The sequence below is a fragment of the Centroberyx affinis genome, unplaced genomic scaffold (assembly GCF_046629955.1).
Source record: "Centroberyx affinis isolate AG114_WGS23_722 - 3 ecotype Tasmania unplaced genomic scaffold, CSIRO-AGI_Caff_v1 ptg002237l_1, whole genome shotgun sequence".
NCBI classification, from domain to species: Eukaryota; Metazoa; Chordata; class Actinopteri; order Beryciformes; family Berycidae; genus Centroberyx; species Centroberyx affinis.
The window spans coordinates 230,654-256,065 of NW_027280533.1; the positions used below are offsets into that span (position 1 = coordinate 230,654).

The following is a 25,412-nucleotide window of genomic DNA, read 5'->3' on the forward strand; positions in this document are numbered from 1 at the left end:
AATGGCGTGCCTCAGATGACTTGATGACAGGCGTTAACCAATCATAGTGTTTATCTGTATAAACTATAAATTTACATTGTGGTCGTTTGTCCCAACGAAACTATAACCTACTGTACTAAACTCACTATAATATTCCTACAGGCACTTATTTTGTGTTAATTATAAACTAACTACTGATAGTTTATAGTTAAGAGCTTAGTGATCTTATCTTACTTTGTGGTCTTTTTTAATCTCCTTTGGCATCACAATAATATTGCTATAATATTCCTATAGGGACTTAATAATTGGTTAATTTATTATACTTCATGATATGTTTTAAACTCTCCTATGGTATCACTATAATACTCATGTAATAACTCATATACAATATTCCTAAAGGTACATACTTTTGCTGTGATATGTGTGTAATATCCTTTTAGATTTGCTAACTTCGTTTTCATAAGTGTGTCTTCATATTGCTCTCAACTAAAAGCTCAAATAACAGCATACTCAGATGAATTTATATCTCAAGATGAAGTTAAACCTCCAGCTGATGCAATATATTTTAATGTATATTGAAATTTGACATTTCTACAAAGTATTTGCATAGATTGGACATGATACACATACACAACCGATATTGCAAAACATCCATACGATATTACGTGGAGAAGGCAGTAGTGCCAGTCTGTCATCTGAACATAAAAGTACCATTATATCACATATTCTAATTTATTTCACCAAATGTTCAAGTGTTTCAATCTCATAAAAATGCTTCAATGCAGTGCTACTCTCTTGGTCAGGCAACCAGTGCATTTATGGTTTGATTGTCAACAAATATAGTCATAGTTTCTTTGCAAAGTCTTTGGGTGCAACAAATCAGTTACATATAAACAAAGTTCTGCATTTGAATATACTGTTTTAGCACCATTATAACAAATATATTTGTGCCCTTGATGAAATAATGGTCATGGTCAATGATTCTCATTATCCTCATTATACATTCGAAAAAATTTAATATATGGTCTATACATAAGCTACATTTGAGATTTTACTACAAGTGCTATCAGTCTGTCTGGACTGTCAAAGTAATACCTTCACCTCAACATCCAAAGTTAAAGTGAATGTCAACAGAGCCCCCTGCTGGTCAAAGTCACAACTGCAGTTAAAACAGTCACTTCATTGTAACTATGGGAGAAATGTCATCACTTTAACAGTAAAGCCCATATCAATTACATACATACAAAATATTACAGTGTGAATTTCAAGTTATATACACATAGTACACAGTAGACAATACAGTATAAACATCATATTTACATTTTTTTCATAAATCCATAGTGTCCATGCTCAGACATTGTCTCATAATCCCCACAGTCTCACATTCACCCCAAATGGAGTCTTAGTCTCCATTACAGTGTGGACGGTCTGGTCAACAGATGCAAAGACTCCCTATCCATGTCCATGTCCATGTAGGTCAATCCAGAAGAAGGGCAGAGCCACAGTTCTTAAACTTTTCCAGGTTCCAAATTATAGAATAAATTCAGTCTCACCCAGGGACCCAGGCTCATTCTCCAGCAAATGTCCCATCTGCCATTATGGGCCCAAACCCAGTTTAAAGCTGCACAAGGCAAGGTTTTTATGTAAAAATACAACCGTTTTACAGCCTAAAACACACAGTGGGGCTGCAATATAGAAGACTGTCCCATCTCCCCTAACTGAAATACCATAGATTCACCCTATTTGTCCAAATGAAATTCTGGTGTCAGGTATGGACACTTCTCCACAGCAAGTGATGAATATGAGAAAGCTGGACTCATCAACAGTAGACCTTCTGCCTCTCTTTGGTTTCCTTGGTATAAAGCATCACAGACCGGTTGGGTTGGTAAACATGAGCGTGCTGTGTGCGGTTTACTGACGTCACTTTACAGGATTTCTCAGTATTGAAGTCCTTAAATTTCAAACAGTTACCCCTCGCTGCCATTCGGGGCCGCCAACATGCAAAGTTGCCTAGTGCAGCTTTAAGAAACCAGCTAGAAATTGAGCTTTCCTTCTGCTATTATCTTTCCTTCCAAAGCACCCGGAACCAGAGGCCCATGGTCTCAGGGCAAGGCCCCGCTGAACGTGACTATGGGCAGGCAGAGCAGGGAGCAGAAGGTGGGGTGGAGAGGCTGGATCTGGGCGGAGACCTGGGCTTTGCTTAGCCTCCAGTCTGTGGAGTTGTCAGGTTTGTAGCACACCGAGATGTCACACCTATACGGGACAGAGGGAGATACATGGACTGATTAAATAACAGTACTTGTGGGGGCTGTGGGTTGTGAGCGGGCGGAGTAAGCATATGTGTGATCTGAAATTTGAATGATCCCTGTGGGGAAATTGGGTTGTTGCAGCAGCAGAGAATAGGATATAGATGGGATTAAGACAAATACAGAGTACTAAAGATATTACAACAAGTAATAACAACAAATCTATCTATTTTGTCTGTCTTTGTGGTGTAAAATCTCTCTTATTACTTGTAAAAATCCTGAAAAATGGTGTTTGTCTCCATGCGTTTCTAGCATATAAGAGCCTTTCCCCTGTCACAGATTAAACAAAGTATTCATTTGTATTGTTTGTATTGGAGAGGTGTAATATCACACAGTGGTCCCCCTCTTTTTTGTCCTCTTTTTTTGCCTGTGTGTGTCTTCACTCCACGCACCTGGTGACACTCTGTAGGATCTTCTTCTCATCCTGGTCCAGGCAGACAGCAAAGGTTGTGTTTCCGGTGCCGCTGACCTGCACCTTGTCCACCTTCACCTCAGTCACACTCAGCTGCTGCAGAGCACAAGAGCAGTACAAAGTTAAGCAAAAGATAAACCTTGGAATGCATTAATAAACATTGCATTTTCAAACTGCTGAAAATGCCTGAGGGTAGAACTTTCCTTCAAAATTGTGCTAATACATTTTGGGATTCCTTTGATATATTTTTTGTTGCTGTTGCAGCTTGACTGAGTTGTTTTTGATGTTTAGCTCATGTTGAGTTTTGGTATTTGAGTTTTGTTTAAATAGGTCTAACTTTTGCTGAGATGTAGAATAACTATTAGAAATTGAATCAACACAACTGCAAATCGAATACCAATGAGCTAAAAGAGGTTAAACTAGGTTAGTAAACAACACGATTGTCAAAACACATACAGCCAAAACAGACTTGAGTCTCGCCTGTGTTGTGGCTTTTTTGTCAGCGTGAAAAGCGTTGTTCAGCATACAAGAGATGAGAGATACAGCCGAGGTGATGTTACGATGCTATCAACCACGTCGTCAGTTCTCCGTCTTTATATAGAGTTGTTTATAAAAGCGTGCTGCTGTTTGCCGGAGGCGCCTTCCAAGCCACAAACCACGAGACTCACATCACTTCCAGCTCACCTGGTTGTAGCCCTTCTTGCTTTTACAGTTCTGTCTCTTCAGGACCTCCGTCATCGTCAGCTGGAGGCACTCCATCTTTGAGTCTGACAAAAGGATTTTGATTTGAGCTGTGAGTGCCACGTCTCTCACACAGTTGAAACTGCTTCGTGCTCGTCTTATACGAACACCAAGAGAAAAATGTCAAGGAGGTTCCGGTTAATATTAGCTGGAGCTATGAAGTCGCACAGTGTGTTCAGCGAATGAGTTCAAACTAAAACAGTCAAAGTTGCTTCATTACAATCAAGACCTTTGAAAAATGTGAAATTCTTAAATTAAAAACTTAATATTAATAATACAGATCCAATTTGCTCCACCAAAACAAGCAATGACAAACTGTTTATAATTTCAAAGTGTCAGTCATTAATCCCAAAGTAAACAAATGTTTTCCATCCTATGAATTAAACATGGACAATGCCAGTACTGAGGTGATCTTGAAGCCACAGTCAGCTACTTTCTAATCTCGATTGAGCATTTGCAGTACTGTAAACAGTTCTATGACTTGGCTATGTATTACGGTAGCCCGAGGCTGTGGTGTACCTAGCTCCTCAGGATTCTTGCATGCTTTGGTCAGGTTCACCGAAGTGCAGACTTTGGTTTCTCTTTTCCACTGACTTCTCCCACTAATCACCACCTGAATGAGAGGGGAAGAGGGGATGGGATTATTGTTTGTTTTTGCTAAAGGATAAAATACTAGAAACAGCAGTTATCGTCAGCTCATGGGCTCAAGCCCTGATGCATATGAACAATATAAAAATCTTGCCTGGTGAAGCTTTAACACTAATATTGATGGCTGTCATGAAATGAACAGCATCCTACCCTGTTGTACACCACCTCCAGCATCAGAGGCACTGCTTCTCGGTCACCATCAATGCCAAACCTCTTACTGGCAGCACCTTCATAGAGAGAAACACAAAGACACATTTAGTGATCCAGTTGAGAGTAGTAGTACTGTAATACAGTTCAGAATAGTACTACTACAGAAGAGTACTACTAAATAGCACTGCAGCATTTAATGTTACTACCAGGTAGAGCATTTGAAGACCTTTTGTACTGTGGCATACCTAGTACTCTTTCTTATTGATACAGCAGTAAAAGGTATACAACTTGCAAGAACAAAAGCTTCATTTTTGTGTGAAGAATACTGAGAGTTGGAATGAAGAACAGCCATTCCCACACCGACTGTTGGAAATGAGAATACCAATTACATAGCCAGTTTGCCTTCAATTTTTACCTCTCAAAGGAAATTGCAAATCAGAAGTGTAAATGGCAGAGTGAAGCGAAACCAGGAAAGTAGAAGTAGACTGTGAATCATCGAATTGAAATAGCAGATGTTCCTCCACCAGACATTTAGTCCGGTCTTAACCTCATAATAACTGATGATGCATTTCACTGTATGGAAAATATGGAGGATTATGTTTATTGTGGAGCGGTTGCTAGGATATGTATGTGTGTTTGTGTATGTGTGTGTGTCAGACTCACCCATGGCCTTGATGGCTCGTGTTCCTGCAGTGTGACCCAGCTCTAGTGAGTGGATGAACACCTCAGTCCTCCTCTCTCCTCCAGCTAACGTCAACTGCAATACCAAAGACACTAAATCACTCGCTGTGTATGGAACAGTGTCTCATAAATTATGGGTGCGACCCAGAATGCATCAGGGTTCTGTTGCTGTGGGGTCACCACATGACTACTAGAGTAATAAGGTTTTCACAGGTCTGGATCCCAGGGCTAAGTTTCTTAATACTGGGTCTCAGGGTGAAAAAAACTCTTATGAACAGTAAGACAGGGACACATACGGTAGAGTACAGTGTGTGTGTGTGTGTGTGTGTGTGTGTTCGTATCTGACCTCAGCCTGATACAGCTGGATGAGAGCCGGCCGGGCAGCGTAGCGGCAGTAATACAGCACCAGTTCGGCCAGGATGGGTAGACGCTGCTCATATGAACTATCATATGACTCTGACTCCGTCTTAGAGGTTTGCTGCAGGACAGTGGCACACAATTTACCCCTTTTATTCAGATATACAGTTGAATTATATAGGGCATTGCCTATGCAAAACATCATGCACTATCGATTATGACACTGTTGAAAAGGTCTTTATGCTTAAGGCTGTTCACTTGCTCAGTCTTGTACACATGAGTTCTTTTGGTTATTGGATTTTACAGCACATAGGGCAATATGATAATTTGTGTTGAGTGGTAGTGAATGATAGCAATGCTCTGGAATATACATAGAAAATATACATACATAAAAATAGGCTACATTGGAGGCCATTCATATTCATAGTTGGATAAGTGTTACTTTTGGCTACAGTATAGACAATTATGGATAGGATTACTTAAAGTTTGATTGTAGTTGTACCTGGCAGACAACATTGGCCGGCAGGTTGAGCAGGCTGAGGGTGTTTCTTTCGTACCAAGGGTCCAACATACCAAGGAGACGGGCAATGTCATTAGTACTGTCCTCTGTGCTGAGGTCCTGCTAGAGCAAAAGCAAACACCTAATATCAGAACAGTGGAATTCTCATGTAAGTGCAATTGATTTGCTTCTACAATGTAATCATGTTGCTGGGGTATTTTTCTACTCACAGTAGACGAGGCTCCTCCTTTCATCAAATTCCCCATCGGAGCTATGAGACTAGGAGACCTCAGGCGCCCCGGCCCGGCCGCTGCGTCCCTCTTCACGGGCACGAAGTAGAACTGAAGTTTGAAGGCCCTGCTGAGACGTGGACACGCACTCTCCTTCATCCTTAAACTGCTGTAGGCCCGCGCCACCTTCCCTGCCACATGATCTGCTCCGAACACCACCACCCTCAGCGTAGTGCTCTTACTGTCCTCGTCGCTGCTCAGAATGGGCCTCCTACGGAAGCAGACGTGTCTGAGGGTCTGGGATTGCGTCAGGGACAGAGGTTCGGGGCTTCGTAAGTGGACCTGCTGGGGCAGCGAGTTGGAGCGTTTGGATCGCACCACCAAGAGGTCTTTAGACTCTGGGTTCCCTAAGCTCTTGGCCCGGTAAAGCAACCGGTTGCTTTTGGGTTTGATGAAGAGGCGGTAGAAGTGCTGGCTGAGCCGAGCGGAAGCTTTGGACCTTGGCGAGGATTTCTCAGGAATGGGAGAGGAGCAGATGTAGGAGTCGTCAGGGTCTTCGAAGTAGTCGCTGTCAGCGCCGGAAGTGACAGAGAAGAGAGACGGGGCGTAGGACTCCGACGCTATGGACAGGGTGGAGAACATGGAGTCTTTTGAGGTGGTGGAGAGGGAGGAGATGGTGGAGAAGGTGGAGGCACGATGGTTGGCGCTGCAGCCATTAGGGATAATAGACATAGAAGGCAACTCTAGTTCATCTTCCTCCTCCTCTTCTTCTTCCTCTTCTTCTTCGCGGTCAATCTCCGCCGCATCCTCCTCGTCTTCATCTTCATCAGTGTCTACCTCCTCTTCCTCCTCGGCCTGCCCATTAGTGGTGTGGAGGTCTGTCAGGTCTTGCTCATTCTCCAAAAGGGTATTCAGAACATCTGTAGGAGACAGAATACATAAATATTCATCATCATGAGCAGGGAGAATGTCCGTCAACCAGAGGAGTGGAAAGCTTTGAGTGTTGGCAAGCATCCGGTCTGCGGAAGTGTCTTGAGCAAGATACTAAATCACTGTCAGCTCTAAGCAAAAAGGGAATTTCCCTATAGGGATCAATAAAGTTGTTAATGGATACTTTACCAAAGTTATCTTTGTCCCAGTGAAACATGTAACACTTGGCTGTGGGCAGTGGTAGCGTCTGCAACATCCCTGAGAGGGGAGACAGAAAACAAAAATGAACTAACAGAAAAATAACAAGCTAACAGATCTGTATGAAATAAAAACATAACAGTATCATATGATACACTGCAAATTCATGTCCCAAGTTTATTTGAGCCCTGCCCTCTCACCGTCAGACTTCCTTCCATTGGACGCTGGGATGCCCATCCTCTCCCTCAGTCTCTCCAGACCCTGGATCACATGACTGCGCCCCTTCGGTAGGTCGCCTGTGGCAGCGGCCGTCTCCAAGACAGCGCTTACCATGGAGAAGATCTCGCCCAACTCATTCACGCTTTTTGCCTGGTAAGGAGCATTCATGATATGATATAGTACTGATTCTTGACACATAAAGGTATTGTTACTGTTTATATTCCATTGAGTACTTGATAAACTGCTGCCAATCAATCACATACATTTCACTGCTACTGCTTACATGGTACTGTAATGCAACGTCTTTCCACAATTTAAGTGGCATAATGGTGAACTATCCACTTTAAATGAATGCATGCAGAGTTAGTGGGTGAAAAACGGTTGGCCCACAAAATCTTATTTATAACAATTCCCCTTGAAGATATATCTGTAAGTCAAAACGTATTCATAAATGTATCTTTCTCCTAGATATTATGTCCTAGATATAATTTCCTTTTTTTAGCTAGTGTGTAGATTACTAACCCACAAGCCCACAGAGGGTCTGGCAACACAACAAACCTCACCACTTTCCACAACCTTGCCACAAATTTCTACAGAAATATTTGGGGCACTTTAACTGTCCCTGGGACCCAGCTTGAGGTCCCAACCCACAGTTCATGAACCACTGCTCTAAAGGCGTACCTGCAGCGCCCTGTGGATGCTGTGCAGAGGGTACTTGGTGCCTAGAGTAGACTGATAGGCGTGTTTGATCAGGGTGATGTAGGTCTCTCTCTGGGAGTGCTGGATGCGACTGAGCTGCTCGGCCACCGACAGAAACTCAGCTGGAACTTCGCCCGGGTTCATCAGCAGCACCGTCCTACATGTATAGGGGTACAGTATGTTTCAGTTCACACGTACTAATACACACAAGGGAATTCCCATGTGAGAAGCTGCAAACAGGAAGCACAGAAGGGGATGAGAGAGGGGCTGAAGAGGGACTTTCCAAGCCTTCTACCTGCGTGTGTAAAACGTGACGCGATTCCTCAAAAGTTACTAAAGTGAAGTGCGCTTATCTGACTCAGGACAATGAACGCTGCGGTTTACTGCAAAAGTAAAAGCCTCAGGAACCGATAAGCTTCACTTGAACCACTGACACGTGTGAGATAAGACCGTCGCCACAAGTTAAACAGGTCGCCACCCATTTTATGGAGAAAGCAGAAGCTTAGGTGCAAGGGTGCAAAGATAACACAGTCCTCAAAATAAATATAGTGTACTATATGAACTGAAAATAGATTGTCAGAGAACATGCAGCTGTTCAAAGAGGTTAGATTGAGGTTGTATTGGTACAGCATAGGATCTTCACAAATACACAATGTGTATTTGTGCATTGGTTGGTGGAGGCAGCGGCTACTAAGTCGATTATCACAAATAGATCACAAACTGACCTGTAAACAGCTTTTCTTCGACTATAAATATTAAATTATAAATATTTGTGCATAATAGTCACATTATAGCACATATTTCTCGGAATGGACGTAATTTTAACACACAGTTCCGGCAATACTAAAATCGCCAGTGTCACAGTACAAGTAAGACTGAAAAGCTTAAATGAGCAGTGATATTGTGTGGACCTACATAGTCTTAGAGTGCTGGCTGGAGGTGTTCAGGCCCTGTTCATCTCTCACCAGTCTTTGAAAGGAAATCCCTGTGAAACAAATAGCAAATACATTTGCGTTCAGTAACATTTTTGGCATTATTTGACACTGTAATCCCAAAATGAATTGCAATATGTCATAGAATGAGTGCAAATATTAAAATTAACTTCATAAAGAAACAACAGAGACAGAAAAACAGCCATCACTTAATGGTTGTGCATTCATAATAGTTGGTTGGGTGTTTTATTCATTCATTCATTCATTCATTCATTCAATCAGTCATTGTTTTTTTTTGTGTATTTCTTGCTTATAGCACTTCCCTTGACCCTTCCTGTAAATTGCATGACAGGTGTCCACATGCAGCTTCTGCTTTTTTTTTTAAATTTTATTTTGTGAATGCTAAAGCTACATCCGCTTTCAAACAATATCATATTGGTATAAAGAAGTTCCCAATTCAAGCTGCAGCCTCACCCTCTTCCTGTCATTGCGGTTGTCGATACTGGCAGAGGGTGCCAGTGTGCACACGTACTGACAGTATGTGCAGTGTCTTCTTACTGAGGTGTCCTAAATGCATTACTTTGCCTTGTCACTAGGGGGAGGGCGACTACAATGGTTTAAAAAAAAACAGCTAAGTTGAATTTGATGCAATGGCTGTGAGGGAGAGTGTGTCAGACAGAGACTAAAGATTATATAAAGAGAGAGACAGAGAGGAAGACAGAGGGAGACAGAGAGAGAGGAAGTCTGGCCAGTAGACAGAACTATCTCTTCATATTTACCTGGGGCCTTGATCTCCAGCTGTAGTGTGGAGAGGAGGTTTCTACACACACTGCAGTAAGGCTCAGGCCAGGTGAGGAAGCAGCGAAACACCTCGATGGCCTCCTCCAGCAGCTCTGTGTCTGGAGGACAGTAAGGTGTCTGCAACCAGAGCGTAAAACAAGCATTTTAGTGGAGTAGAGGAGGAGCAGAGCGGGCTGCTTGGATCTGTGGGGATTACTGCTTTGAATAGAAGGCGCATTTCTTACATGTTTACTGGACGGTTGCTGTTCTGTCAGGCTAGATATAGCATGGGGGGAATTCTACAATAACTACCACTGTACAGGTACTGTATGTATGGAGATAAGGCTGTTGATTGTTCATGTTGGAGCGCTAGTTTGGTGTGATTAAATCGACCTCAGAAGCGTTTCAGCATTCATTCAGTCGGTTTGGAGAGGTGAGACCACCTCAGCTGAACTCTGGTGTTGACCACCCACTCTCCAGTCTGTCAGGGATTGATTGCTATTTTCAGTAAACATGATGCATGATGCTAGATTCATGAGCCACCAAAACACTGTCTTTGACAAAACAAAATATAATTGAAATTGGCTTGAAAGGTGTTGACACTCGAGAGTTCACTTGGAGGCGTGAAGCAACTGATCATGTGATAACTTGTCAAAATGTAATAAAAATGTCCCCCCAAATGAGTCAAAAATGTAATAAAAGCTGTTAAATGTAATAAATGACAACCCATTACATCCCATTATTACATACATTCAACACATTTTTAACTGATGATGTAATAACTTATTCTTATGAGGTATTACATTGTTAGTCAATATCAGTTGAAAATATGTTACACCCCTTATCTGATCATTAACACTGATTAGTGTACTAATGTGATGTTACAGTACATCAAGCAGCAGTTTATTACATTAACAGGTTTTATTACATTTTCAACCCATGTAAAGGGATATTTTATTACATTTGTTACAAAATTATCACATTATCAGTTGCTTCACGCCTCCAAGTGAACTCTTGAGTGTCAACACCCTTCAAGCCAATTTCAATTATATTGTGTTTTGTCAAACACAGTGTTTTGGTGGCTCATGAATCTAGCATCATGCATCGTGTTTACTGAAAATAGCAATCGAAATGAGTGGCAAGGGACAAACCCGGAGCTACAAATATATGTGATATATGAGTCAAAGACCACATTTCTTATATGAGTCAAAGACCACATTTCTCAGTTACTTGATAAAGTGCACAAAAACAGAGGCATTCAAAGTAATCAGTGATAAAGTGAGGGAGAATGGGTTCCAAAGAACTGACCAACATAAAAAGACGGGGTTCCATGATTTCCTGATGTATGTTAGGCAGCAATTGCAAAATGTTTGGTTTTCTTTTTACCTACCAACTTTCTGACCAATAACAGACATTTCAAAGTGACATGGGTTTTGTTCACAAATTCTGGACCGCTTGATTTTGGGCAGGGTGAAGGCAAATCGGACCAACTGGCAAACAGAAACAGTGTCTCTTGAACAGATAGTCCTGGTCAAGCCACTCAATGTCGCGCTTTACAGTGATCTTAGAACTGCTAAGAGGCGTTACAGTAAAGCCTCTCTTGGCTTTTTGCTCAATTAAACCTCTTACCGATTTGAATTTAGGAACTGACCTTTAGGCCAGAAAGTGGCCTTAAACATCTGAAACACATTGTGAGTAATATTGAGAGGTGAGAATAGGTTGGAGGTTTCAGTAGTTTGCTAAACTCAGGGACAATGACAGCAAATGATCTTGAAGACATATCTATTCACCTGAAGCAGAGTGGAGGAGAACATGATAGCGAGGGGAGCCACCAGCTCATACTGACACTGCTCCTGAACCTGCACTCACACACACACACAAAGTGAGAGAGAGAAAGAGAGAAAACAGTCATCCGGGTAATCTTAGGGTAAACAATTAACAATGAATGACTAGTACACAACACATATGTTTTTCCCCCTCCTTCTCTACTCCTACAGTGTAGAGGGGACCGTGACCCTTGACCTTTCTGCTCCCACCTCTCTGGTCTTCCTGATGATCTGCTGCAGGAGGATGAGGAAGTTCTCCGGGTCCCTCTTCACCAGCTCCTCCAGGCTCCAGCGGTTCATCGACTGGCCCGCCGAGCACATGAGCACTGGAACACAGCACAGGTAAAGTCATGCAAGTGAATGCACAAGTACAACACACACACATACTGCAATTAGCCACACAGAGACACACACACAGAGATATAGTTATTGTAGAAGTCAGGTGTTTTCCATGACCACTGCACTGTTGCTCCAACCACCAGAAAGATGATTCATATGCAGAATGGGGGACATGCAATGACTATCATTAAAGCAAACATATTAACCCCTATATATGAAGGCAATATATCTGATCTTAACATAAACATACACTCATTCTTGTGCAAAATACAGTATTTAACATGATTACTAAACATGATCATTCTCATCACATCTGGCCTATATCTGCCAAAACTCATTTGAAGCAGTTTTCTGCATGTCAAATAACAAAATAAGCTCACATGCATTACATATTAACATAACATGGTATTACATGGTAATCTAAGTCTGACAAATCATAGCCTGCAGGGATGAAATGCTTCTAACACCATCATACAAATGAGACTGCATTGATAAACTTCAATCCAGGTGTCATCAGGTCCTGGACTGTTATGAGTCAAATGCAGGTGGTCAAACAACAGGTTCTCGAAACCCATGCCTATCAGTATTGGCGCTCCTCAAGGGTGTGTTTTGTCACCCTTTGTTCGCCGCTTGGCATTGCATTTCACTAAGGATGTTTACATTTGCATATGCCACAACTTCGGCGGGACCGATTTCCTGTTGTAACGAAACAGAACTGTGAGGGCTCCTCCCTAAAGGACTGGTGCAATGACAACAACATGGCACTGAACGTCTCCAGAATGAAGGAGAATTAAGGACAAGCCAGGTGAACTTTTCAATTTCAGCAGTCCAAATTCCTTGAAACTGGTATCTACCAGTTTCCTGAAAAAAGCCCACCAGAGACATTTTGTTTTAACAAAATATAAAAGATTTGGGATGTCAAAAGAGAGGGTGCGTCAGTTTTACAGAGTTCTGATGGCGAGTTCACTTCTCCATTACAGTGTGAAATGGAAATTCTGTGCTGTCGCTCATGGGACAAAAAAACGTGACAGAGCCGTGCATGCTAAAACCATTTGAAACCATCGGACATAAAACACCGCCTACAGTCTACAGTCTCACACTTATGATAAGTTCTCATGGTATTTGCTGACTCACGCACCCTTGTCTCAGAGGAATGACTCGGATGCATGGAGTCCAGAACGGCTCAGCTTCCATGGAGGTCTGAGCACTCAACACTTCAGCACTTCTTTCAAGACACTTATCACTTACTGTGCTTCTCTAATGCTCTGCACACAGGATTATTAACTAGTTTTATCTGGAGCTCCGTCTGCTCCGGTCTATTTGCAACATGTGTATTTACTGGAGGGCATTGGAGTTTAAGTTTCTTATGATGATGTCAACATGTGAATTTGAACATCTCAACAATTTAATAAATGAGACCCACTGTTAATATAAGGAAAAACCCATGGGAGTGCACCCATGTATTCACACTCACACACATACAGCACACACACCTGTGGGCCATGTTCCAAACAGAAAACATTAAAGCGGCGCAGGCCTGTTATGAAACACGAAAAACACAACTCCAGCTCCGGCTATCACACATGTCTCTCGTTAAAAACAGCTCACCTCCCCTCTTCATCCTCATTTCAAAACTGAACCGTTAAATCAGTTCATCACAATCTCAAAAACACGCCTCGGGTGCGTAAAACGCAGAACACGTGTTCGTATAGGTATGTGTCACTCTGTGTGTGTGGGAGGCCGATAGCAACTTGATCTCCCCCCCCCTTTCTACGCTCTGTGCCGCGCTAGCTCCCGCCTCATGATGCCTCACACACACACACACACCCACACACCGTGGTCTGTGCCGCCACTTCCTCCCAGCTGGCGTGTCAAGTCAGACAACTTCCTCCAGTGCCCAATAACACATCTCCCTGATGATCGCTCAGCAGCGGCGGCGCACAACAACAGGCGCACGCTCGTGAGCCTGTTTTCTCACTGGGCCGGCGATGTGTCTGTCACAAGCTCTCCTTGTGTTGAGAAAGTGAGAAAACAACAAGCGCCTTGCAGTCAAGTCAGCACACTCTGATGGTAAACAACCGATATCACATCCAAAGGGGGGGTGGGGTGGGGGGGGGGGGTGAACACTGTGGTGGATATTTGTGAAAATGTGTTTTGCTTTCATCTGCCTCTCCAAACAGAAGGTTACAGAAGGGTCCGACAAGCGGCAGCTGGATGAGCATAAATGTAAATATTCTCTGTTTCATCCATTCGTCCGTCCATATAACCATGTGCAAATTGACCAAATCAAGCAATAAGAGACAACACCTTCATCTTCAGTGGAAACTACTCTGTATATCACACAGAGAAGAAGAAGAAGAAGAAGAAGAAGAAGAAGAAGAAGAAGAAGAAGAAGAAGAAGAAGAAGAAGAAGAAGTGCAGCAATTAGTGAAGGTCACCAAATGGCGACACAAGGGTCCAGTGATAGCCTAGAAATAATATATCATCAGGTAAAAAAATGGAGCTCCAATTTTGATGATTTTCATGTTTTCACTTTAATTGAAGGATTACATGGTTCTGTAAGGGTTGACAAAATTCTCAGACCTGTCGGGCTTATGAAACCCTTGCAAAACCCATTGGGTCAAGTCAAAAACGCATTGTGATCAAGCTCAAAATAAGGCTGTATTTCTCAGTTCCTGAAAAGTAGTAGGACAATATCATAATTGTTACAGACATGCAACCAATATCTGTTATTATATAGCCTTTGATGCTGTGTCAGAAGCCTTTGCATCACAACCAATACACAGCTTTGGTCCACAGTGACAGGTACAGCGGTTGAGTCTTACCATTCCAGTGCTGTGCGGCCGTGGGGCTTCGTCTGAGCCCGTCCAGGCACCTGTCCAGGGCGTGCTGGATCCGGTCCTCTGTGCATGAGGTGTGCTGCATCTTCACCGCTCAGCTCCTGCAGAGAGACAGGGGAGAGAGAGGGTGCGGATGGTCATGGGATCAAGTTCATGGACTGATCTGACACACGCTGATGTGATAACATGTCTGAGCAGGCATGTATTCTGTGTAAACTGACGGGGCACTTCAGAGAATTCACACGGATGATGCATGCACGCACACACACACACACACACACACGCACACAGTCATTCACTCGTCCTTCTTTCCATGAACAGTGTGTGTTATCACATCTGGCAACAAGTTGTTTTGCATGGAAGCATATTACCAGGTAGGTATGCAAATGAGTTCCTGAAGCCACACACAATCATAGGGCATTTCAGCGAAGAGGGAAGAGCGACGGATATGGTTGTGTATATATTGCTGAGTGTCCTGCACAGTAGATGTGATCAAAGTTGACTGTGCTGCAACAACACATTGAGCCATTTGATAGAATGGCCTGACAATGAAGCCCAGTAGAGCTACATTTACCGTCATGTGCTGTGATAACTCTCCCTCCATATCTCTAATTTACCTCTATTCAACTTCTATCCATACCCATTTGGAAGGGTGATTTGAGCAGGCAGTTTCAGAATGGTGACACTCTCATTATTGAAACTCTTGTAACATCACAAATTACTATCCTGTTAATGATATCTATTTCTATTTTTATATCTAAAATGTTCGCAATATGGTTAAAAATGAAAGAAATTTAGACCCTCAGTTCACAAAATGATGCAGGTATCAGCTGTGGAAGACTATGGACATTGTCTCAACTACCCAGCAAACAACCTGTTTGCTGAGTATTTTCATGTCATGTCATTTCAGCTTTAATTAGATGCTACACTATATAGAGTTATGCCAAGATAGTATGCTATAGAGTATAACAGGAAAGATGGGAGAGACATGGTGTCTAGTGTCAAACGTTTATTTCCAACTTGAACCCAAGGACATTGTGTTCCTTCACCCACTGACTCATCGGGACGCGCTGAACTTCACATTTTTTAACTCTCAGTTTTTCGAAATATTTGACTGTTTTTCACAGCAACGGAGGACTCCCCAGATCTAAAGAGCTGTTTCGGTTCTGTAATGACTGCATCGCATCAGCTATGCATGACAGGATGACAGGGACGTCCCATCACCAACTGAAGAGCGAAGTTTCAGATTTATTAATCCTGGCTTTGTTGTAGATAAACAACATCCATGTTGCCAGTTTGAAATACACTGAATAACAATGCAATTCGTAGAGACAAGAGAGAAAATATTGACTACCGAAGAGCTTTTCAATGAAGGCCAAATAGGCTAGTTCATACAAATGTACCCCTCGTGTGTGTGTGTGTGTTTATATTTGTTGAAGCTTTATACTTATCCATTTCCTTTACCAGCATAGATTACCCCCCAAAGCAGTCATCAAACTATGAGCCACTGCACAAAATCCAGCACACGCTAAAGTAAATGCCTTTGTGCTTTAAATCCCCTGATGCTTATCATCAAATTTTATACTGATTTGCTGGACAGCAATTCCCTGGCTTATGTGAGTAGGACACACAAAGGACTTCCTCCCTTTAACGGTGATTACCAGTCGAGGACAGTGATTATCCCTTTGAGGATGAAATGTACCCTAATGTATAGACTAAAGTGTTTTTTTTTCTTGAAGAGCCTCCATAAAGTGGGATGAAAAGAGGGGGTGGCAGCTTTACAAAGGGGATGGTTTTTGACAACTTTTTATTTCAGGGGGGTGGCGTCCCCTCGCATCCCCCTTCAAATCGACCACTGAGCCACCTCTTGATAATACAGTGTTGCATGATCTTTGGTTTCGATAGGGAGGGCACAGGTTCTCTTAGAAGAACCATTTTTATCCAAACAATATCTTTTAAGAAGCTTGTTGTTGTCAGGCGTTCCTAACACACCTCTTAACGGGTTAGTGCCGGGTGGAAAGCGGGTTACAGTTGCTGTGGCTTGGGAAGAGGCTGGTGACTTGTGTTTGGCGGAAAGATAAGAGGCAGAACGAGCGTGGGCCAGAGAGTGAGTTTTGGAAGGAAAGAAATATCAGCAACTGGTGAAGTAAGAGTCATTGTGATTGATCAATAACACTATCAACCCCCACAGAGTTATTATGGTCATTTTGTGCTACGTCTATGTGCTGTGACTATGAATGTATGTAAAAAACACTGCACAAACCTGGGATAATGGGGTATGATGTGCTCATCTCAAAAGTTGAAAAGTTTTTAGTCCATTGGCAATTGGGTGAATGAAGTCAACTGGGGTGTTTTGAAAGAACCACACTTTCATTGAATACTCAATGGAAAATAGTCATAGGGAAAGTCACAGTGTTGCTGCTAATGACTAATTTTGTTGCTTGACATATTTTTAAAGTTTGTGTGACATCCTCTCTTTCTTCACTATGGAGTTTTGCCATGGAAATATGCAAACATGGGGAAATGTGTCCAAATTTGAGAAGCAGTACAAAGAAATACTTCCCTATTAAGAAGAAGCTTTTTAAAGATTGGAATTTTCAGAACTTGAGCAGCCGAGCAATTAGTTTTGACACGAATTACAGCCAAATCATCTGACACTAAGTGATGATCTAAGACTCTAATCACTTTTTCAGATTCTTTAAAAAACCCCAGCACCCAAATAATGTCTGCTCTGAAATAAAACCTTCTGAATATTTCTCACTTGAAACTATACCTCCAACAAGCCAGATTGGAGAATAACGTTGACAGATGGACAGAAATGAGCAATGACATCAAAGACCAAGATAGCTATGTCTGATTTCATCTTCATCACAAAAATCCCCAGAAAAAAAGTGAAAAAATCCCCTATTTGACATGCAAGCTAAATAAATGAAGGCTGTCAAATGTAATGGTGTCATTAAATGACTCATTCACTTACATACACCCACACACACACACACACACACACACACACCCCCGACCCCCCAGGAAGCTCAGGAGGTTCAGGAGGCCAGAGGAGTGAAGCTAAATTATCCCCCACCACACCACTTCACTTCTGTTCCTACAGTTACCATTCAACAACAACAATACCAACAGCTCCAGATGTAAACAGGCCCGTTCTCAGCCCGCCCGCCTCCCCAGAGGTGCATTGTGTCTAAGAGGTGTCCCGAGTGGCACTGAGCGCGGCTGCAGGGCCATGCGTGGTGGATACTCCGGCCATTGTCAGAGCTGCACAGAGCTGGACGGCAGCCAGGTGAGAGTGGAAGGAACTAATAAGTCAGAGGCATTATGACTGCTGCTGCCAGGCCGGGGTTCAATGGAGACACGGAAAGGTAATAAAGAAAAAGTTAGGACCTCATATGAGGGAGCACCATACAGTCATTAGTATTAGTGTTAGTAGTAGCTGTAGTAGCAGCAGCAGTAGTAGTACTAGTAGTATTAGTAGTATTAGTGGTAGTAGTAGTAGTAATAGCCTAGTAGTAATAGTATTGGTGGTAGTAGTACTGGTAGTATTAGTGGTAGTAGTAGTAGAAGTAGTAGTAGTAACAGCATTAGTGGTAGTACTAGTACCAGAGGTGGGGACTCAAGTCACATGACTTGGACTCGAGTCACATGACTTGGACTCGAGTCACAGTTTTAATTGCTTGAGACTTGACTTGATGCATGAGGAGAAGACTTGAGACTTGACTTGGGTTCTGCTGACTTGGGATCAAACTCATGATGCTCTTACCAAGTTTCTATCCTATCCAAACCATATTGCATTGAAAAGTCAGAGATATTTAGTTTTCTTTAAGATATTAAATTGATACTGGACTCTTGATTTGTTCTGACTTGACTTGCTGTTCTACATTTAGACTTGAGACTTGACATTAATGGCATGGACTTGACTTGTATTTGACTTGGACTTGACTTGGTAATCTACATTTAGACTTGGGGCTTGCCTTGAGCCTCAACATTTGAGACTGACTTGGAACTCGAGCAAAGTTGACTTGGTCACACCTCTGACTAGTAGTAGTATTTAGTATTTATAGTTGTGTTGATTTAATATAGATCTAAAAAAAATGAAAATGATGAGTATGAGCTGAAGCTATAGACTGTCACCTTTAGTTTCTGTCTCTTTATAGACTTCCATGTTAAACCACATTGAAACAATAAAAACAGCAACCGAGAACAACTTGAGCTCGCTCTTCAAATACTTAATTGTCTGTATATGAAGTGATCTCTTTTTGTGGCTTCATTGTACGTGTTTGAAACAGCAAATGGTTTGCATTTAACTCTTGCAGTGTTATGAAACATAGACTGACACAAATTAAGAGACATGAAATAAGTATATTGTTCAAGGCCTTTACACAAGTCAGTTATTTTTTAAACTGTATTAAAATGGGTGTGTATACAGTAGATTCCTGAAGGATGGGATTAACTGATTTCAGGTCCCAGTATAACTCAAAATCCATTTTGCTTCAATGTTTACAAACAATACAAACCATAATCAAACCATTACAAGCTTCAAAATATGTTTAAAACTCATGTATTTCTCTATTTCAATCCTTTTATCATCTATATCAATCAGTTTGACATTTCCAAGCCAATGAACTCAACATAAACAAAGCCTATACTCTGCTTCCAGTTTGGGCCTTTAAGAGCAAAATCCAAACCAAACTCCAGTGTGTCATGGTGGTTGTTTACGTCGAGTTGTGAGTTATGTTGCAAATGCATGATTCTGTGGTCTTTCATAAGAGGATGTATGCAGTACATCCCTGACAGTCAACAAGGTCACTTCCACTTTTTCACTGGTTGCAACAGCTAGGCAATAACAAGCAGTGCATACAGTAGGCAACCAGTTTCAATGTCTAAAAGTCAGGCAGATTTACAGTAGATTCGCCATCATGTTATAGAGGTTGGCTTAACAGCTAATCGCCACCAAGACATGAGACTGGTGAATTATGCCATGAGATCAACAAAACTGTGATTTGCTGAAGAGAGACAATTGACCTGAAGTCCTTTTACCTCTAGAACAGTGGTTTTCTATCAAGAGTCAGCAGGTTTTCATTCCCATCAGTCACTACAGCAGCCGATTTCACTGATCAGTTCCCATCTCTGGTTCACAGAGTGTAAATCAGTGAGAAAAGCTCCTGTAATGTTTGATTGGAATGAAAACCTGCAGCCTCTTGGGCATCGATGGCACATGACTGAAAACCACTGATCTAGAACACAGTAATGACAACAAGTGAATTCAGTGTGTGTCATGATCAGACATTATAGAGACTCTTCTGAAACCCCTCTTCACTTTTCTCTCTCTCTCTTCCATAGCCTCCATTGATCACACTATCAATAGCATCCCAGTCAATGTAAAGCCACTTTATTTTTTCTCTCCCTTTCTTTCTCCCACTTTCTCTCCTTTCTCACTCTCTCTGTCCACTCATCTCTCTCTCCCACTGTCTTTTCCTCTCACTGACCATGTTACCACCAACTTATAACTCATCCTTTCACTTCCCGATGAAGGCATATTGCCAAAACATGTTGGTGAGTCAATATGAATTAGCCGTGCAATAAAGGCTTTTTCACTTTTTCAATTGAGTTTCCTTGGTCGTTTTCCTTATTTTTTGTATGATTTGCATGATGGCTTCAACATCAACCCAAACAAGCACAAAATTTATAGATATTATAGCATGGTAAGGATTCATATTAAAACAGCTTTGAAAACTGTTTTGAACTGATATCATAAAGATATTTAGGTCCCAATTTATGGACGACTACACACGTTGCCTCCACTTTCATTTTTCGGCTATATTTAAGTTTTCAGGCTGTCATATCAACATCTATTCAATGTCAAATGTTTGTTTCTCCCTCTCTCATCTCCTCTCTCTCCCTGTCCATCTTCTATCAGCCTCTCTCTGTCCTGCTCTCTTTCTTTTCTCTCTCTCTCCTTGTCTAACGCTTCCACCATCAACATTTCCCAGACAAACCAAACAGTACTGCATATCCATCTGTGTCTCTCTCTCTCTCTTTCTCATGCTATCCCTCTCTTCCCTCTCCCTCCTTCCATCTCGCCGCACCCCTCCTCCCATCTCTCCCACTGATCCCATTACCAACTGCTTCCTAACAGGAAGATAGCTTCCCTGCTCAGCTGAGGAAGCAGGTGCCTCCCTATTGTTGTGGTGTGATCAGCCTCTCAGATATACTCCCACAGACCAGGGAGGAGAGCTGGTGTGTGTGTGTTTGTGTGTGTGTGTGTGTGTGTGTGTTTGTGTGTGTGTGTGTGTGTGTGTGTGTGTGTGTGTGTGTGATTTGGCTCACCCAACATGACTGATAGAGTCTGATATTCCCATCCAGTCTTCCTCTGCTGGCCCAAAGCGCTGTGATCCCCCCTTCTCTCCACTGACCTACTGGATGTGAACTGGCCTCTTATGGCTTTAGGAAATAACAGCAGTCCAACACTAAAGCGCTACAGTAACTAAGTGCTTCCCTTTTGTTCAAACAACCACTACTGCTGACTGGGAACTGGGGTTTTTTCTGCTCAGGGTCAAACAGGTACAGTACAGTGGCTGCAGTGGGTCTATTGAAAGAATTGTAATGATAAATATCTTTTGGCAATTTGAGCTGCTTTCTATTGCCATGTTTCATAGTTCTCTACCCCACTGCTTTAGATCTGTATATAACTCACAGTCCGCTGAAAATGATTTCTCTTGTTTGGTGGCAAAGCAGGAGAAATAAAAAAGTGAACCAAATGAAAGCATGAAGCAAATAATCGCGGCTGCTATTAGAGGATTTTTTTTCTGTGTTTCTAGAAAGCGTCATAAAAGCGAGTTATGTTAATGAAATCCTACACAGAGCAACTTTAAAATTTATGGAATGCAATGAAATATTACTTGTGTACAACATAGCTGTGTTTGACTAATCCAATACATTTTTTAGGCTTGATTTTTGTTATACAGTATGCAATGAGATGAAAGTTTACAGATGTGAATTTACAAATTACTCAAAAGATTCCAACCATACTGTGTTCTTCATTGCATTCAACCAAGCTTTCTGCACTTTTCTTTTGTTTACTATACTGTTTGTACTGTATTTCAAACTCAATCCTTCTTCTGTAATCCTTCTTTACTATTAGTGATACTGAAATGTTGGACAGGATGGATGCTGTCCTAGTTGAGGATGGATGAGGAAAGCCTACATACTAAAGAGTATTGTTTTTTTTTTTAGCATGGACCATATTTCTTCTTTGACCATAATTGGGACCATTGGTTCTCCAAACCAAAGTAGTCTTCTGCAGGTAGATATACAAACAGCAAAGCTGATATTGATTATTTAAAATGAGTCCAGAATGACTGTATTTTACAGCAAAAGCCATATCTCATTGTACTCACTATCCTTTAAGTCTATGAAACGTAAAGTAAAACTATAGGTAACTGCTTAAAAGTGACTCAAGTACAAAGTATGGGCTTTAAAAATAAACAGCATAGTCATGGCATGTTGTTGTTTCACTTGGAGCACAGAGGAGCCATCATCATCCACATGAACCCTGGCCTTGACTTCCTCAATAAACACTGATAATCATATGATACTACCATGAATGCAAATATCAGCACCTGTAATATCAGGTTATTACACTTAACTCCAGCCAACGGTGAGCCAGGCTATCAAAACAGCCCTGACTGACTCCTTTGTCTACTACTGGGTTTTATCATTCAACCAGCCATGAAGGAGCAAATATTCATGTTTGGTAATGAAAACCCCATTCAGTGCTGTTACATTTGCCTAAGAGTGATATGGGGAAAAACATCTTGTATGGCTCACGTCACTGAGTTGTGTTGTGTAACAGGTGTGTTGTGCAGATGTGTGTGTGTGTGTGTGTGTGTGGATGCACGTGTGTACACACACACACACGGGGGTGTCGAGTACAGAGTGGGTAGTAAAGGTGAAGATGAAGATTTTATCGACACCGCAGCCGTAAAGAGACAAACAGGAAGCATTGCTGTGAATAACACACACACTCGCTGCTGGGAGATATTGTTGTAACCTCTGCTGCTGTAGGTGTGAAATAAATAAAAAGAAAATGAAAAGCTGTGTAATTAAAATGTGGGGGATGACCTTCTCGCTTTCTCTCTCTCCCTATGTGATGATAAAAAATAAAAGGTTATTAGCGGGACTGGTGTCGATGAACGACTCTCTCTTTCTCTCTCTCTCTCACACACACAGACACACACACACATATTGATCAAAATCATTAATCACAATGCTTGTTTTGTTCATTTCAAGCCCGACGCATGATCCCTGCACAGTCAGTTGTTATTTCACAACACGAGGAGGTGATCGTATTACAGCCGATTGTGTAATTGAACCATTTCTAAGAAAACATGGGTGACCCCACACTGCGGCTGCACTGGAGGGGTGTGTCACCCTCTGATGCAAGCAACGAGGACATGATTGAACTTGAATTGAAAAATGCGTATTTCTACTTTGTGTGAGGGAATAGGGGGCTCTGGTAGATATGAGGCAGATTTCAGTCTACACTTCATGCCTGGGATGGAGTAGAGGGAAAACCCACCTTAACTCAATTTACGCACCTTTTTGCTTGTGGAATAGAGTTTACCTCCCTATGTAGAGTGACAGAAATCTCAGTACAATAAATTAATACCTTACACATAATAGTGTAGTACCAACTTGATGTTAAGATATACGAGGATAAGGTCTTTTAGGGGGGAAAAACAGAAATTAATATATATATATATATATTTCTAAAAAAAATATTGATTTTTCTTTATGTTGGTGGTTGTTTGCCTTGTCATGGTCACCGACTGGAGCTCACAGTTTACCCACCTATATTTACCAGTACATCAGTGGTCATGACGCACCAGGACACTGAATCAAAAGTGACCCAATTGGCTCAATTACAGTTTGCACCTGAAGTGACCTTGGACCATTACAGTAAGGCATTCCCTGTGTGGCGAGAATCGGTAGAGTTATGTAATAGTGAGGGTGTAGAATTCAGGCGTTGTCTCAGTAGGTTTTCTATGGGGTGGATCCCTCAGGGACCAGTGACAGACTCAGTCATGTCACACTCAAGCTGGATTCATGTTGGACAGTCAACAAGATTCTCCGCTTGCATCCCTGGTTTGGGTTTTCAGCGGGAGCAGCTTTCATTTGCACACAGATGCAGGATTTAAGATGTGTATTATTGTAAGAACCTAAGCCATAACTGTGTAAAAACCTACCAAAACCACTGACATAAGCTCAGGAAGAAGAACCCTAATCAGTTCATCAAAACACTGCAAGATCCAGATCCAGATCCAGATATCTCAGATCAACAATTCACCACACTGTCCTAAATCATTGCCATCATTTAGTTAAAAAAACAACATTTTTGAGACTGCGTCCATGCAGCAAACACGTGCCACTGTGCCGCCACTTCCTCAATGTGTATTAAAAGATTGAAAAGGGTAATCATATGGGGCATCTAAAAAAGCAGAAGTTCCCCAGAATGGTTTCATGGTGGGGGTCACTTCCTTTTCGGTCAATGACGTCAGGTTGACTGCCCCCCCAGCATTTCCCATCACTGTGACACTTTGACATTGTCCATCGCTTATTCTGCTTCGAAATAGCATCACTGGGCCTGTCCCGCCTCAGAGAGATAAGCACTGACACCGTAATAGACATGTGTACAAGTAGAGGAAACTTTGAAAATGAGAGTCCCAAATATTAAAGTGTTTAAGCCCCATACATCACAGACAAGTCAGCCAGGGATATTCATTAATAGAATGTTAAACAGAAAAACACAAAAAACAACTGACAACATAAAGGAAATGCAAAGCTTTCATACTTTAAAGTAAACATTTTCAACTATGACAAGTCTTACACAGCTTTGGTCTAACATACTATAAATGCATTTATCAAAAATGAATGATGAGTCTTGGACACTTGTAGGCAACTCGTCTGCTATATTATAATTGAATTCATCTAAATGGAATAAAATAAGATAAGCAAACATGTTTCCACTCTTCACTTTGGTGTCACTTGCTCCCTGTACATTACCATTGATAGAGAAGACAAACCTCATGCCCTGCTAATATTGGGCTGACAGTTAGTGACTGTTGGCCACATCCAAGAGACACAGCCTCAGTTTTCTTACCTGCACTTTATCGTCCAGCGCCCATATCCTCTGTGTGTGTCTACGAGTCCGAGCCCAACTGTCTCCCGCTCAGTCCCACTGCCATTCATTCACTAGCTGGGTGATGGTTAGACAGACAAACCCACATCCTTGGCACAGTGGTGCAGTGCGGTGAAATAACAGTGAAATCAGCCAGAGTAGTGCAGCTTAGTGGTAGTCCTCTGCTGCAGGCAAAGCCTTCTGCGCTTCACATACACACACACACACCGCGCCTCACAAACACAAGGCAAACAGGAAGTGTGTGAGAAAGGTGCATGTGAGTACAATGAGGAAGGCTGGCGGTGTAGTGTATGTAGTGGCTAAGTAGACGTAGGTGGGAAGTCTCTCTCTCTCTGTGTGTGTGTGTGTGTGTGTGTGTGTCAGTGTGTGTGTGTGTGTGTGTTTGAGGATTTTGAAGGGATGTTGGCCTCTAAAAGGAAGTCATCTGTTTGACTTGTTT

The 25,412-nt window shown here is 42.0% G+C and overlaps 1 protein-coding gene across 2 annotated transcripts; it reads right to left on the minus strand.

Moving 5' to 3' along the window:
- Positions 1-535: 535 nt before the first annotated feature.
- On the minus strand, positions 536-25,193 carry pik3r5 (phosphoinositide-3-kinase, regulatory subunit 5). Of its 2 annotated transcripts, none has more exons than XM_071532716.1 (18): positions 24,935-25,193; positions 14,752-14,867; positions 11,798-11,913; positions 11,552-11,620; positions 9,761-9,899; positions 8,965-9,034; positions 8,032-8,206; positions 7,332-7,500; positions 7,123-7,191; positions 6,004-6,923; positions 5,777-5,893; positions 5,264-5,395; positions 4,900-4,993; positions 4,237-4,313; positions 3,958-4,051; positions 3,382-3,464; positions 2,678-2,793; positions 536-2,232 (listed from the first exon to the last, which is right to left on the minus strand). In XM_071532716.1, exons 2-18 carry the CDS (start codon positions 14,849-14,851, stop codon positions 2,082-2,084), a joined length of 2,691 nt encoding a protein of 896 aa, XP_071388817.1. In that variant the 5' UTR covers positions 14,852-14,867; positions 24,935-25,193; the 3' UTR covers positions 536-2,081. The 2 variants fall into 2 exon arrangements, with proteins under 2 accessions (XP_071388817.1, XP_071388816.1); XM_071532715.1 differs by having other exon boundaries at positions 5,777-5,896.
- Between the last annotated feature and the right edge of the window lie 219 nt (positions 25,194-25,412).